General features: G+C 39.7%; 1 protein-coding gene across 3 annotated transcripts in view; it reads left to right on the top strand.

The window, feature by feature from the left end:
- Positions 1-13,568, top strand: part of nrp1a (neuropilin 1a) — a 126,881-nt gene that overhangs the window by 68,237 nt on the left and 45,076 nt on the right. For all 3 annotated transcript variants that reach the window (XM_057823855.1, XM_057823857.1, XM_057823856.1), the window contains 2 exons: positions 770-925; positions 3,722-3,888. In XM_057823855.1, coding sequence (XP_057679838.1) covers positions 770-925; positions 3,722-3,888 — 323 coding nt within the window. The remainder of the gene's footprint in view (positions 1-769; positions 926-3,721; positions 3,889-13,568) is intronic.

The following is a 13,568-nucleotide window of genomic DNA, read 5'->3' on the forward strand; positions in this document are numbered from 1 at the left end:
TTTCTCTCTGTGCTTGGTGAAACGGGCCCCACATGAGACTTTATTGCTATGTCTTTTACAATTCCTCTTTTGTGTCCGCTTGGTCTCAACTTGTTGCTTTTTTTTTTTTCACAAGAGACCCAGACGTTGCAGTTTTTTGCCTCTAGTGTTGACAGCGTTGAGAAACATGGTTAGCTGGTGGGAAAGGTCCTGAGGTATTTACAACCAGCAAACAGACAATGATCACAGGAACTTAACCTCGCCAAAGTTTATCACAGTGGGCTATGGAATGTTGTAACACCTTTTTCCAAGGTTATTGTAGCATTGCAGAGTACTTGTAAAAGGGCCTTAGTTGCAGTTTCAATAACTGGGATAAAGCTTTTTTCATTTCACAATTCCTATTCTTAGAGAATAAACCTGAATGGACGGTAGCCATCCTAACTTTGTCGTCATAACGAAACAGAAAGAGAACTACCAAATATTTAACTGCCGTTTTTAAGGTCTTTACCACTTGTTGAAAACAGGAAACACTGGACTAACCCCAGGTCAACTGCAGGGATGAAAAAAGGCATGTTAAAATGTTAATTTACTATTGAAGCATTTTGATTTTGACTGCAGTCTTTTGGCTAAAGGCTGCATAATCAACCCTGCTGCCAATGCAGTAAGATTTTGTCCCTGGGGACACTGAAACAATTTTATGAGGTAGATGAATATGGAAAACAAACAAGATAATTGCAGTCCAGTCCAGTCTTCGTCTGATTTTCCCCCCACATTCATTTCTTCCTTTTAGTTGGACCATACATTGGCAGATACTGTGGACAGAACACACCAGGAAGAATCATCTCTTACACCGGCATCTTGGCACTTACAATCAACACCGACAGTGCCATTGCCAAGGAGGGTTTCTCTGCCAACTTCACAGTCATCGAAAGGACTGTTCCAGAGGGTGAGTTGCCATGAACACACTAGAAAATAAGATTGACTTGGATGTCAGCAAAGAAACAGACATAGCTAAACACAGAACATAAGAATCTTATCATTGCCATTCCAGAAAACTCACTGCCAAAGGAATACAACCCCTAGCAAAAAGTATGGAATCATCGGACGAGCACTCACTCAGACATTTTATCATGTAGAACAAATTAGATAAAAGCTTGAAAAAATAATGAATTAGTTAAGAAGTGCAACTCTTTAGCATTCACAAACACCAAAAGAAATTAATAAAAAACACTGTGGTGGTCAGTAAATGTTACTTTTATAGGGCATGTGCAGGGAAATATATATGGAATCACTCCATTCTGAGGAAAACAAATATGGAATCATGAGAAACAAACAAAGAAATAGCAATCAAAACATATCTCTTGTATTTAGTAGCGCCACCTCTGGCTTTTATGACAGCTTGCATTCTCTGAGGCATGGACATGATGAGTTGCCAGATCATCTTTGCGGGTCGGAGTCTTGCTGTGGACCTTTTTTTTTTCAGTTTCCACCACAGGTTTTCAGTAGGGTTGAGATCTGGGCTATTTGCAGGCCATTACATTGACTGGATGAGTCTTTCTCCAAGGAATGCTTCAACAGTTTTAGCTCTATGGCATGATGCATTGTCATCTTGGAAAATGATTAGAAAGCTGTCTAAAATGTCAGTGTAAACTTGTGCATTTATTGAATATTTAACCACAGCCATCTCCACAGTGCCTTTGCCTGACATGCAGCCCCATATCATCAAGGACTTAGGGAATTTTGATGTTTTCTTCAGGCAGTCATCTTTGTAAATCTCACTGGAACAGCACCAAACAAAAGTTCCAGCATCATCACCTTATCAAGAGTCAAGAATCTGCATTGGAAAAGGTGTCATGAATCAAGAATCTGATTGGAAGGTTTCTTAATGCTAAACAGTTGCACTTTTGAACTAATTCATTAGTTTTTCAAGCTTTTTATCTTAGTTTGCTCTACATGATAAAATGCCTCAGTGAGTGCTCTTCCGAGACTGGTGATTCCATACTTTTTGCTAGGGGTTGTACTCTGAAAATAAAGTAACAATTGCGGAAACACCTGGTCTTTACACAATTGGCAGTTCATTAACACCGTTTATTTATTTGTGGAATGTATTTTTCAAGTCATAAATTAACACAAGACAGGCCCTGACATGACCTAAAATTTCTGAGTCTCCAATTCGTAGATGCTAACGCAACACACGTCTGGTATTTAGCATCGCAGTCACTTGGCTTGACCTCCTGGCCGCTCTGACTTAAACATTTCATTAAGAAAGACAGAACAGCTAGAAGTCGTAAATCTGTCCAGAGGCTAAAGACCACCCGACACACGCACACACAAAGTGTGCCTTTGACTCGCACAGGAGATGTCTGACATTAAACAAATCTACTAATCATCTCCAAAGGATTTTGCCTTTCCCTGAGGGGAGATGCACAAATTGCAAACATTCATAAGTCGTTGTGATATCATTATTTGCCGATTTCCCCGAAGCTACTTGGGTTGCTCAAATCATACATCTGGGATCAGATGGCATATTGACAATCTACCAGAAAAGCAGACATAACCTGATGTGATGGTCTAAGACAGTCCTTCCTTTCTGTCCTTGGCTGGGAACAGCAACGGTTGACTGGAAATAGCTGAAAGTCATTGATGACGGTGATAAGGTGATGAAAGGCAAGGCATTTCTTAAACTCTTAACTCCTCAGATCACATTTATCACATTCATTGCCTTCTAGGCTGTAATTCTACGCTATGTAATGCTTGACAGCTCACCTGATCAGGATGTGCCAGTGGTTTCAAACAAGCAACACTTTGTGTTTCTGCCAGTCAGTAAAGTACAAGATTTCATGGCTGATGTGTCGGTTTGACAAGACTGGACAGAGATTTCAAACAGTGCTGACAATGAGTAGTGTAGAGCAATTTTTGTTCTCACAGTGGGACACCAATGTGCATGACCACATATCTGTATGGAAGTGAATATGAAACACAAATGTGCCTACGGTTGAAATGCAATGCAGCCATGGTGGCACATTAAGGGATTCTCTGCTTTGAACGTCCATTACAATGGTGCCGCCTGTAGAGGTGTCATTATGTCTGACCTCCAAGGGTTAACTGAGTCGACCTGACCCAGTGGAATCTGTAACTATGGAGCCTGGCATGTTTGGAAAAGGCTGCCCCGTGTCAACACAAAACAACATAAAACATCACTGAACCTGGGAGGTGCGTCATTTTAATTGTAATTTACTACACCGAGGTACAGATAGTAAATAAACCTAAACTCTCCCAAGAGACAGAGTCAAAAAGAATAATGTCATGCCCCCCACTCCCAAAAGAAAGGTCCTGCAGATGAGGGAAGCAGATCCAGTCCGAACCGAAAAAAAAAAAAAAAAAAAAACTGGCCTGAAAGTAATTTTCAGGCATAAAAAAGAAAAACATAGTCTACACTGAATATTTCATGGAGACATTTTTACTTCTTAATGCAAAACCACTTCCAGCATTAGCCATTACAACCAGGGGAGAAGGAAAACAGAAAGGATTTACTGAAGCATCCATGATGCAAAGTTCTTTTCCGGACATCAGCACTCAGTGCTTGATATGTGGTGCCCTCCTCCCTTTAGATGAGCTCTGAAGCTAAGAGACAGTGAAAACCTAAGCTAGATCTAATGTATGGCAGCACAGTGCTTAGTAAGCAAATAAATATCTCGCGCTCTTTCCCGTATTCATCAGTTTGTCAACCTTCCTTTCTCAGACTTTGACTGCAGCGACCCGTTGGGAATGGAATCGGGTGAGATAACATCTGACCAAATCGTGGCCTCATCCCAGTACAACCCAAGCTGGTCCCCTGAGCGCTCCAGACTTAACTACTATGAAAATGCTTGGACCCCTGCTCAGGACTCAAACAAGGAGTGGATACAGGTAACAAAATGCATCCTTAAGAGATACAAATTACATTGATATTTTAACTTGTATATAAATATCAGTCTTTGAACTTGGATGTAATGAAGTTTCATTCCACAGGAGTGCACTTTCGCAAAGATATTTATTTTTCAAAAGCTCACGGAGAAAACATTTACACATATTCTTTTGCCATACATGTACCTTAGCTGGGAGCTACAACAAAGCATTAGTATAAATTATTCTATTGATTATAATTTGATGATCTTTTAATACTGTTGATCTTAATGGAGGCGGCAACGTCGTACGTAAAGTACGTAGCTGCTTATATAGGCTATATAGCCTGAGAAGTCTACTGCTTTAAGATGGCGGCTGTTTATTAACGCCGCTGGGTCTGTCATTTCACATCTAGTTTGATATACAAATATGATATCTACCGTAGCCCGATGTAATAAATACGAGTTATTCTCATACTATTCCATCCATCCGTCTGTGCGTCAGTCCGTCCGTCCATCCATCCATCCATCATCTACTGCTTAATCCGGGGTCGGATCACGGGTACAGCAGGTGACAGACATAATATGCAATGCAAAGCACAAACACACGCTTCTTGCGACTTCATCTTTGTGGCTTAAGCCAGCAATTTTTTTTCCCGCTCGGCGGTCTGGGCATTGAAACATGGAATCGAAATCTAGAAATTCAAACAGTTCAGGGAGCAATCGGAGTGTTAGAACCGGCGATTCCCAACCCTAGTCTTAAGTGGGTTAGAAAAAGTGTTTTTGCCAAGCGGAGACAGTGCTGCTGCTGCTGCAGCAAAAGACTGTTCGACCTGAACACTATTGAAGGGAAGAAAAGGGCTTTTTGGGGCAGTCTCAGTTAAAATGTCAGGGCTTTGTGTGCTCATCAGGGCAAATTTGGAGCATGCATGGAGTCGATGAGTATTTAGAATTACACTTAACAATTGCGTATACAGGTAGTCCCCGGATTACAACGTGCCTGACTTGCGTTATTTGACTTCACGACGCCGGAGTCCTGTTATTGTTTATTTTTTAATAATGTTGACTTTTGTTTTGTGATGCATGCTTTTATCTTAGCACATTCAGCATAGGGCATGTAGTACTAATGACACGCGAGTAAGAGCGCATGTACAGATGAAGAAGAATGTATTTGCGCACACAAAGAAGAGCGCACGCGCACACACGAGGAAGAGCGCATTTGCTCCCACGAAGAAGTCACGCAGCTGAGTGAGAAAGAAAGGAGAACGATAACAGCTGCCATCCTGCATGGACATTTGTTGCTTGAGAAGCATCCACAGAGGCAACACCTGCATATAACACCGTTTGTACTGCTTATTGTGCGTTTTCAATAATGGTCAAATAGTTAGGGCGAGTTTATGTGATTGTTTTTGATGACGTGCGGACGCTAACTGATACATGCTAATCGTTTGTGTGGATTGTTATATACGCAAATTTGAATTGCTGTTATTGAAGATGAAACTGATTTAATATTTTTTTTTTTTTTAGTTTCATTCTGCAAGTGTTGTGATGTTATGAGCAGCTGAATGACATCAGCACACCGCATCTACGTCTGACGTCGACAATTCGGAGTTTAGCTCGCTGTCTAGCGAGGACTTAGCCTCAACATCTTGGCAAGGACAGTACTATGACGTATAATACATGTTTTTGGATAGTTATTTTGAGATTTACAGGCTATTTAGAGGTACTTAAAGGGTTAATTCAGATCTACGCGGTTACATCGCCAGCGTAGGAATAGAACTCGTTTGTAACTCAGGAACTACCTGTAGTAACTTTTAAGAAAAATATGTGTAAAAAGATAAGTTTGAATAATATAAAATAACTATCTGCCCATCCAAATGTTCTTGTGTCTCCTAGCCGTACCTTTTATTTCCCTATTCCTTGATAACGGCAGCCTATGAAAAGGAGGTTAGGATTTTGAGAGGGCTGTACTGCTAACCACACATTTTGGCAGCATTACACAGAAAAATAACCTTTGCTTATTTTATTTATTTTTGTAGTATGTTTTTCATCTGTTGCCATATCCGCATAGTCTAACTCAAAAAGCAACCGAAAAAATCATCCTGCTCTAAATGGTAAAAAAGTCACGTACCCAGAGTCCACTCGCAGTACAAGTGCCTTCAGTGACTGACTCAGAGCACTACCTGAATGCTAATGGGGCATGTTTGATTTATTATCTGAAGTCCCTTCAGGCCTTGTAAATTCCCAGACTGTTTTCCTTTTTCGTTTTTCTTCCGTTTTTTTCCCCCTAGCTCTCTCTGCTCCTTTGCTGAAAAGTTTGGCCCCAGCATATTCCTGAGGGGATGAATAATAGAGCCAACCACAAGCCAAATATTTACTTTTCGAGAGCTATAAGCATGCTTTTCCTTTTATTATTGCAGTGAAATTATTGTCTTGGGATCCCATGGTGCTCCTTCAGACTAATTTAATCAGTGAGAGAATATGTGCGTGTGTGTTCTCCCATGCATGTGTCCTTTTTTTTTTTTGGGGGGGGGGGGGGCAGTTGGATTTGTGGATGAGTGAGCAGGTCTGGAAGAGGCCCACTTTCTCCCATGGAAGAACACAGCATGAGTCTGAGTGGACCAGGAAGCAACCATACTTCCCCTTATAGCCAAAAAGGTTGTCATGTTTGTACAAAAATATTTTTTTTAATTAATGCCTTCATAGCATAATTGCTAAAATGCTCAATGACTAATCAGACAAACATATAGCATGAATCATTTGAAACAGTTAACTACACGACGTATACACGACCCTTATGTGTGGGGAAAACTGCGTGCACACAGAAGCACAAAAAGTGCATGATGCCTCCAATTTGCCGATGTAGTATGCATTCCCAATGTATAGGTGGCGGCAGCACCACTAAAACTTGATTCCTGCGTGTAATCCTTTCGTTATGCTGTTTCCTCTTTCATCCTGGTCAAATTACAACGTGGTGAAATGCATCAGGCAGAGTAATAAATGAGTTTCAGTAATTGGAGTAATGAATAGTTGATTAGATTCTTGAATAATGTTGAATGCTGTTAGGCCATGTACAAGGTTGCTACGTGAATACATAGTAGTACATAGTTTTCATAGTATACACCAGGGCTGCTCATTGTTTTTTGTTCCAAGATCCACTTTTCAAGGAGATCTATCTTAACAGCGGGGTGGGGTGTTGCAGAACCACATACTAGTATATTGCTTACACAACATAATTGATGGTAGTTTTGCATGTAATGCAAAAGCAACAATCTAAGTTATTCCTTTTTAATGGCGTTTCTTCAGTGCGCTGGACAGCCCAAACCATTTGGCCAATCGACACCCTTCGAATACCGAAATGACCAGAATTCTCGTGCGACGCAGAGAATCTTTCAAATGACCCCCCCCCAAAATGACTGTTTGCGCCAAAACGTGCGGATTTTGAAAAAAAAAATTTTTTTTCAAACTGTATCTAGTCCTACAATTTTTTTATCCAATTCAGGAAGGTATGCGGCATAAAAGCTGTATACAGAATTTGCCAAAAACTATGGCTCCCCCAAAATTAACCAAAACGTTCCCATTCGTTTCTTATGGCCAAAATTTCCCCTTCATTTTCAGTGGCAGAAAAACCTGTGTGGTTGTGGTTTTTGATCAAAAACTTAACATTACAGCCATTTGACATACAACTAGCGCCCAAGTAACTGGCGCCCAAGTAAGTCGATAGCATTGACAGCCATGCACGTCCATTCCATTGACAGCAATGCACAGGCATGAAAATCTCTCATGTTTCGGCGAAATTCGCCGTTTTGAAGTCAAAAAGGGTGACCTACGTGAGTTGTGTAGATCAGAGAAGGAAATTTTTAAGGGAGGGGTTCTGGAGATTTTTTGCAGAAAAACCTGTGTGGTTGTGATTTTTGATCAAAAACTTAACATTACAGCCATTTGACATACAACTAGCGCCCAAGTAACTGGCGCCCAAGTAAGTCGATAGCATTGACAGCCATGCACGTCCATTCCATTGACAGCAATGCACAGGCATGAAAATCTCTCATGTTTCGGCGAAATTCGCCGTTTTGAAGTCAAAAAGGGTGACCTACGTGAGTTGTGTAGATCAGAGAAGGAAATTTTTAAGGGAGGGGTTCTGGAGATTTTTTTTAATGTCGGACGCTTGGTATCCAAGCGGGGAAAGCGGCACAAAGCCAAAAAAGCGCATATATATATATTTATATATATATATATATATGTATATATCAACAAGAGGTGACCTGAAATCAGCAGGACGTGTCACTAAGGGGTTTACCTGCGAAAGCAAAGGTACCATCACAGTAATCTTCAGAAATTGCATTTTCTAGTTTTTTTTTTTTTTTTATTTATGTACAACATTTTATTTTTATGTTTTTAACGCCACGATCTACCCACACTAGCATTGCAATCGGCTGGTAGAACACGATCAACTGTAGTAATGAGCACCCATGGTATACAGTGTCAGACTCTCCGCGTGCACTGACAGTGTCTTCACCCCTATCACTGACAAATATATTGGAGCATTATCGCCACCTACTGTTCCGGAGTACGGATGTTCGTTGTAACCCAAAAATAACTTTTGGGTTGTCAACTGTTGAGATGGCGATGACGGGGGGGAGCGTTTTCAAGATTTCCACCCTGGAAGGCATTTAAATTTTGGCATTTTCTCCCCCAAAACGCTGTCACCGTGTAAACGAATCTTTTTTTGCGTTGTCATTCCTGTTGCAATTGTCGTGTAAACAGTACAACATGAAAATTGCTTCCTCCTAAAAAATAGATTTTAGTATACGAGTTTGGTAAAGTATTCATGGTTTTGTGAGTCCAGATTTCAGCTTCCATTTTTCACCATAAGTGCAAGAATTCCATCTCTAGTTTATCAATAATAAATAATGATGTAATGTTGTGTGGGTTTGTTTCTTTGGGCTGCTTATTACCAATTTATAACCGAGCATTGCTGGTTATCATGCACATGAGGAATTTAAGAAAGTTCTAAAGGCAAAAGTAGCTTGAAACCTGCAGGATGAAGGCACCTACAATATTTGGCGCTGGTAACTCAAGAATGACAACAACCTCTTAAGCACTCAATCCCACTGTGCCTCTTTTCCAGAGGAAAGACCCCCCGCAATGATTTGTTGTCACTTGAGACCCGATTCCCTCGTTATACATTATTGATCATGTCGAAAATTTGATTTGGCAGTAAAACGTAGATTTTAAAATGGATGCACGCTAATGGGTTTGCTTGGCTCTCCTATACTAATCAGATCAAAACCGCTTGTAATTTTAAAGCGAACGTAAGAGCCTAGTCTGCGGTCGTCACGTAATTTATGCGTGCGTAGCACTTCTGATGAGCATTTTGAGTACGAGCCCAATTATCACGAGTGCTATTAAAAGAGTGGAATTTGTTTTTCTTCTTCCTTTTACTCGTTCTGTGGCGACGCAACAAGCTCAAGAAATCATCTCGGTGCACAGCGAGATGCATCACATCTATTCATTATTTATTTCATTATCATTCTCTGACTGTGGTTTGTTTTATAATTCATGATTGGCAACCTTTGTGTTCCTGGACATTTTCTTTTTGATCTGCTTTTATCTCTTTGATTTTCTTTCATCGATGCCTTATTTCAACATAAGTAGAGTAATTACAGTGTCATGTAGTTTGGACAATGAGAGCTGATATCATAGTTTTATTAATCAGCTCCTTTGAATTGTTGTTTTGTGAGTGGGTTTATCACTGCTGGTAGCAAAGGTGGAGATGATAATCCTTTAAAATAAGACTTTTTGCTTGTTGTCTCATTTGTTTGAGCTCGCGTTCTCCCTACTTCGCTAGTCAACCCATTTCTTATTCCTCATGAAAATTCAAGTCTGCAGAAGAGCATGAAGGTGGGAGATTTGTGCATATTATCCTCCTGTATGCGCCACTGTGTTCTTTGAAGCCTAAGAGGATGAACAGCAGGAGTCTCTGCAGCAGGTTGAAGTGAAAATGAATTAGCCTACACCCCAGACTTCACGGCTTAGGGCCTGATCATCGGCTTTATGAAGTCAGGGTAGTGCCAGAAGGAAAACTTGATTAACACTTAGCATTGTCAAGAAAACACCTGCATTTGCACATTGTAGATCAGAGCGCGGTGGCCCGAGAACTAAGGGTTCCTTGGGAACCATAATGGGCTAAATTACTAAGGAGCTGGAAGCATATTAGAGAGAAAGGATCTGATGGCCACAAAGAGTCACTGGAGTGTCTGAATGATTGAATGAAAGGAGGACCAGGTCGCTGTCAGGCAGCTGCCATTGATTGCACGCGCACACAACATGAATAATTAACGCCATCTTGGAGAAAGCCCAACTGTCAATACTTAAAAGCCTTTTTATTGAACAACTCACAATGGCGACATTATATATGCTAGCATATGTGGCGTGGTATACAGTAGGATTTTATGCCTTATGAGTCACACCTATAATTTATCCTCAATAGCTCCTGCTATCTACTATTTTAGCATTCTCTACCTGTTAATCTTATTAGTATTTATAGCCGTCATTGTCAACACAAGCAAATTGTTTAATCATGAAAGGAAATGACTTTGACATGCTTCCAGTTTATGGCTGATAGCAAAGTTTCGTTGCACAATAATGAATTTGCAATCTGTTGCTCAACATTCTCAAAATATGACAATGATTTGGAAATGTTTTTTTCCAAATTATATTTTGAAGTTAAAAGCTGAAAAGAGCATAGTTTTACCATTTAAGGGCAACAGGAGATAAGGAATGTACAGGTTTGCCATCTGTCGGTATTCAGAAACAAAAGTACGCGTCTTTCAACAGATGCGCTTTGTCCCATACGATCATCAAACTCTTAAATAGTGTTGTATTTGTAGAACGAACGAATACTGGGATGGTGCTTTACAAGAATATGCGGGGAAACGCATCCCCCCGCCTGTCCTGCTTTTTAACTAATGAGCTGACGGAACAATGACAATACGAAATCCAACTCATCATACAGAGGTACTGTCGCTTAGTGGACTTTGAAAGCACCTAAATTGTAAAAAAAAGAAAAAAAAGTGTTTTAAAAAAAAAACAGCCAAAAACACACATTCCCACACACACATATAAAGGCTCAGGACCTTAAGCATTAAATTATACAGTACAATTTTAAATTTAGCAGGACAGATTTAATTCTAGTATACAGGTAGTCCCCAGGTTAGGAACGAGTTCCGTTCCTACGCTGGCAACGTAATGCAAATTTCCGTGTAAATCGGGATTAACCCTTTAAGTACCCCCAAATCCCCTCTAAATCTTAAAATAACTATCCAAAAACAGGTATTATAAGTAGGCCTGCACAATATATCGTTTGAACATTGCCATCGCGATATGTGCATGAGCAATAGTCCTATCGCAGGATGTGCAATTGTTTTATTTTATTTATATATTTATTTTTTTTAGGGTTTTTTTGGGGGGGGGGGTTCAACACATAAACTTTTATTTTGCTTCATAAAAGCAGCAAGTGTGCAGAGACATGGCCTCCTGGATCCGTTTTATATAAATCAATATTCGTAATTCACAGATTCATACCCTTAGCCTGGACTAAACTATCATATAAATACAATGTGGTCATGGTGAGTCAACCAAAGTCTTCCTATACAAAGCTATTGAAGTCATCTGTTGAAAATTCTAATATTGCAATATATATCGCAAATCCCCAATAGGTTGCAAGGTAAGTTTTTTTTTTCCAATATCGTTCAGTCCTACTTATAAGTCAATGTACTGTTCTCGCCAAGACGGTGGAGCTAAGTCCTACCGTAGCTAGACAGCGAGCTCAACTCCGAAATGACGATGTCAGATGTCCTTGTGGTTTGCTGACTTTATTGAGCTGCTCATGACATCAGCACTCGTGAAATGAAACTAAAATAAAAAGGGAAATTAAATTTGTTTCATCTTTAATAACAGCAGTTCAAAATTGTGAATATAACAAGCTCCTGACACAGCAATAACAATCCACACAAACGATTGATATGTATCAACTGTCATCTGCAGATCATCAAAAACAATCACATAAACCCACCCCAATTATTCAACCATAACTGAAAACTCACAATTAACAGTACATAAGGTGTTATATGCAGGTGTTGCCTGTATGGATGCTTCACAAGCAACAAATGTGCGCGCAGGATTGCAGCTGTAATGGTTCCCCTCTGTCTCCCTCTTACTCGGCTGCAAGACGTCTTTGTGGGAGAAAATGCGCTCATCTTCATGTGTACATACGCTCTTACTCACATGTGGAAGTACTACTGCTCTACACTTTCCGCACCACAATAAAAGCAAAGCATGCATCCCAAAACAAACGAAAACAAAAAAAAAAAAAAAAAAAAAACAACAACTAGAGACAAAATTCCAGACAAGTCTCCGGCATCGTAAAGTCAAAATCACGTCAAGTCGGGTACGTCATAACCCAGGGACTACCTGTCATTTGTGTTAAAAATACATTTCTGATAATTATGTTTTTTCACGTGCTTATAAAACTCAAATATGTACCTAATTAATTCAGTTTTGAGTAAAATTGTTTATTAGAATGGATTTTTAAAAAGGGTGACAGTTTTCGTGGCGGCCGGCTCTACCAATGAAGTGTCCCTTATTTTTATTTACCATAATTTTCGGACTATAAACTGCTACTTTCTTCCCTAATTTTGAATCCTGCGGATTATTTGTTGATTTATTTGGGTTAATAGGTACACTTTATTTGACAGCAGCATCATAAGATTGCCATAAGACCGTCATAATTATGACATGACATTATCATGGACATTAATGAATGCAGATGTCATTAAGTGTCATCTGGCAAAAAAGATCTTTTAAATCCATTCAAAAGTGAGATAATTTGCCGGATGACACAAAATAATGTCTGTCATAAACATTCATTATTGCTCATGGCAGTGTCCTGTTATAATTATGACAGTCTTATTACAGTCTTATGGCACCACTGTTAAATAAAGTGTTGCCAAATTCCATAACTAGCAATTAATGAAATAATTATAATAGTAACCGAAGAAATAATTGGCACAAAACATGAATTTTGATTGTGATTTACATCTGTAGCGCTGCAATGCATGCTAGGAGGCATGTTGGATGACAACAGTATTGACAGCAGGTGACAGCAGAGGTTGATTGTCACCTCCAAGGGAGCAGTGATGGCCAAATGAAGCTTCTTGAAGCAATGAACCAATTGGCTGCAAAGCTTCATGGTGGTTGATTATGATGCCGCTGTCAAATAAAGTGTTACTGCTTAATAGCTTTTGGTGTAAATATCCCATAATACAGTGAGGACAACTGCGGCTTATAGCTCAGTGTGACTTATCTATGAACAAATGCCGTTTTCATGTCAAATTTGATGGGTGGCGGCTTATAGTAAGATGCGCCTTATAGTGCGAAAATTACTGTATATATTTTTTTCAGGGAGTTGGCAACCCTAAGTATATACTATAGATATATTGAAATTGTGTGAATTTACTCGCTTTGTTTTTCACAATTGGAAATGAGGTCCTGATTTATTAAGCGCTTGGGACTGACTTTTTTACCCCAAGTGTAGCTCTGTAAAGTAAACAGCTCTGAAAACGCAGTCCACTTTGTAAAGATAACAGGTTGCGTTTCGATAATTGCTTTACCAAACAACCACTAATTGCTCACTTCCCCGTA

Source organism: Corythoichthys intestinalis, chromosome 20 (assembly GCF_030265065.1).
Source record: "Corythoichthys intestinalis isolate RoL2023-P3 chromosome 20, ASM3026506v1, whole genome shotgun sequence".
Lineage (NCBI taxonomy): Eukaryota > Metazoa > Chordata > Actinopteri > Syngnathiformes > Syngnathidae > Corythoichthys > Corythoichthys intestinalis.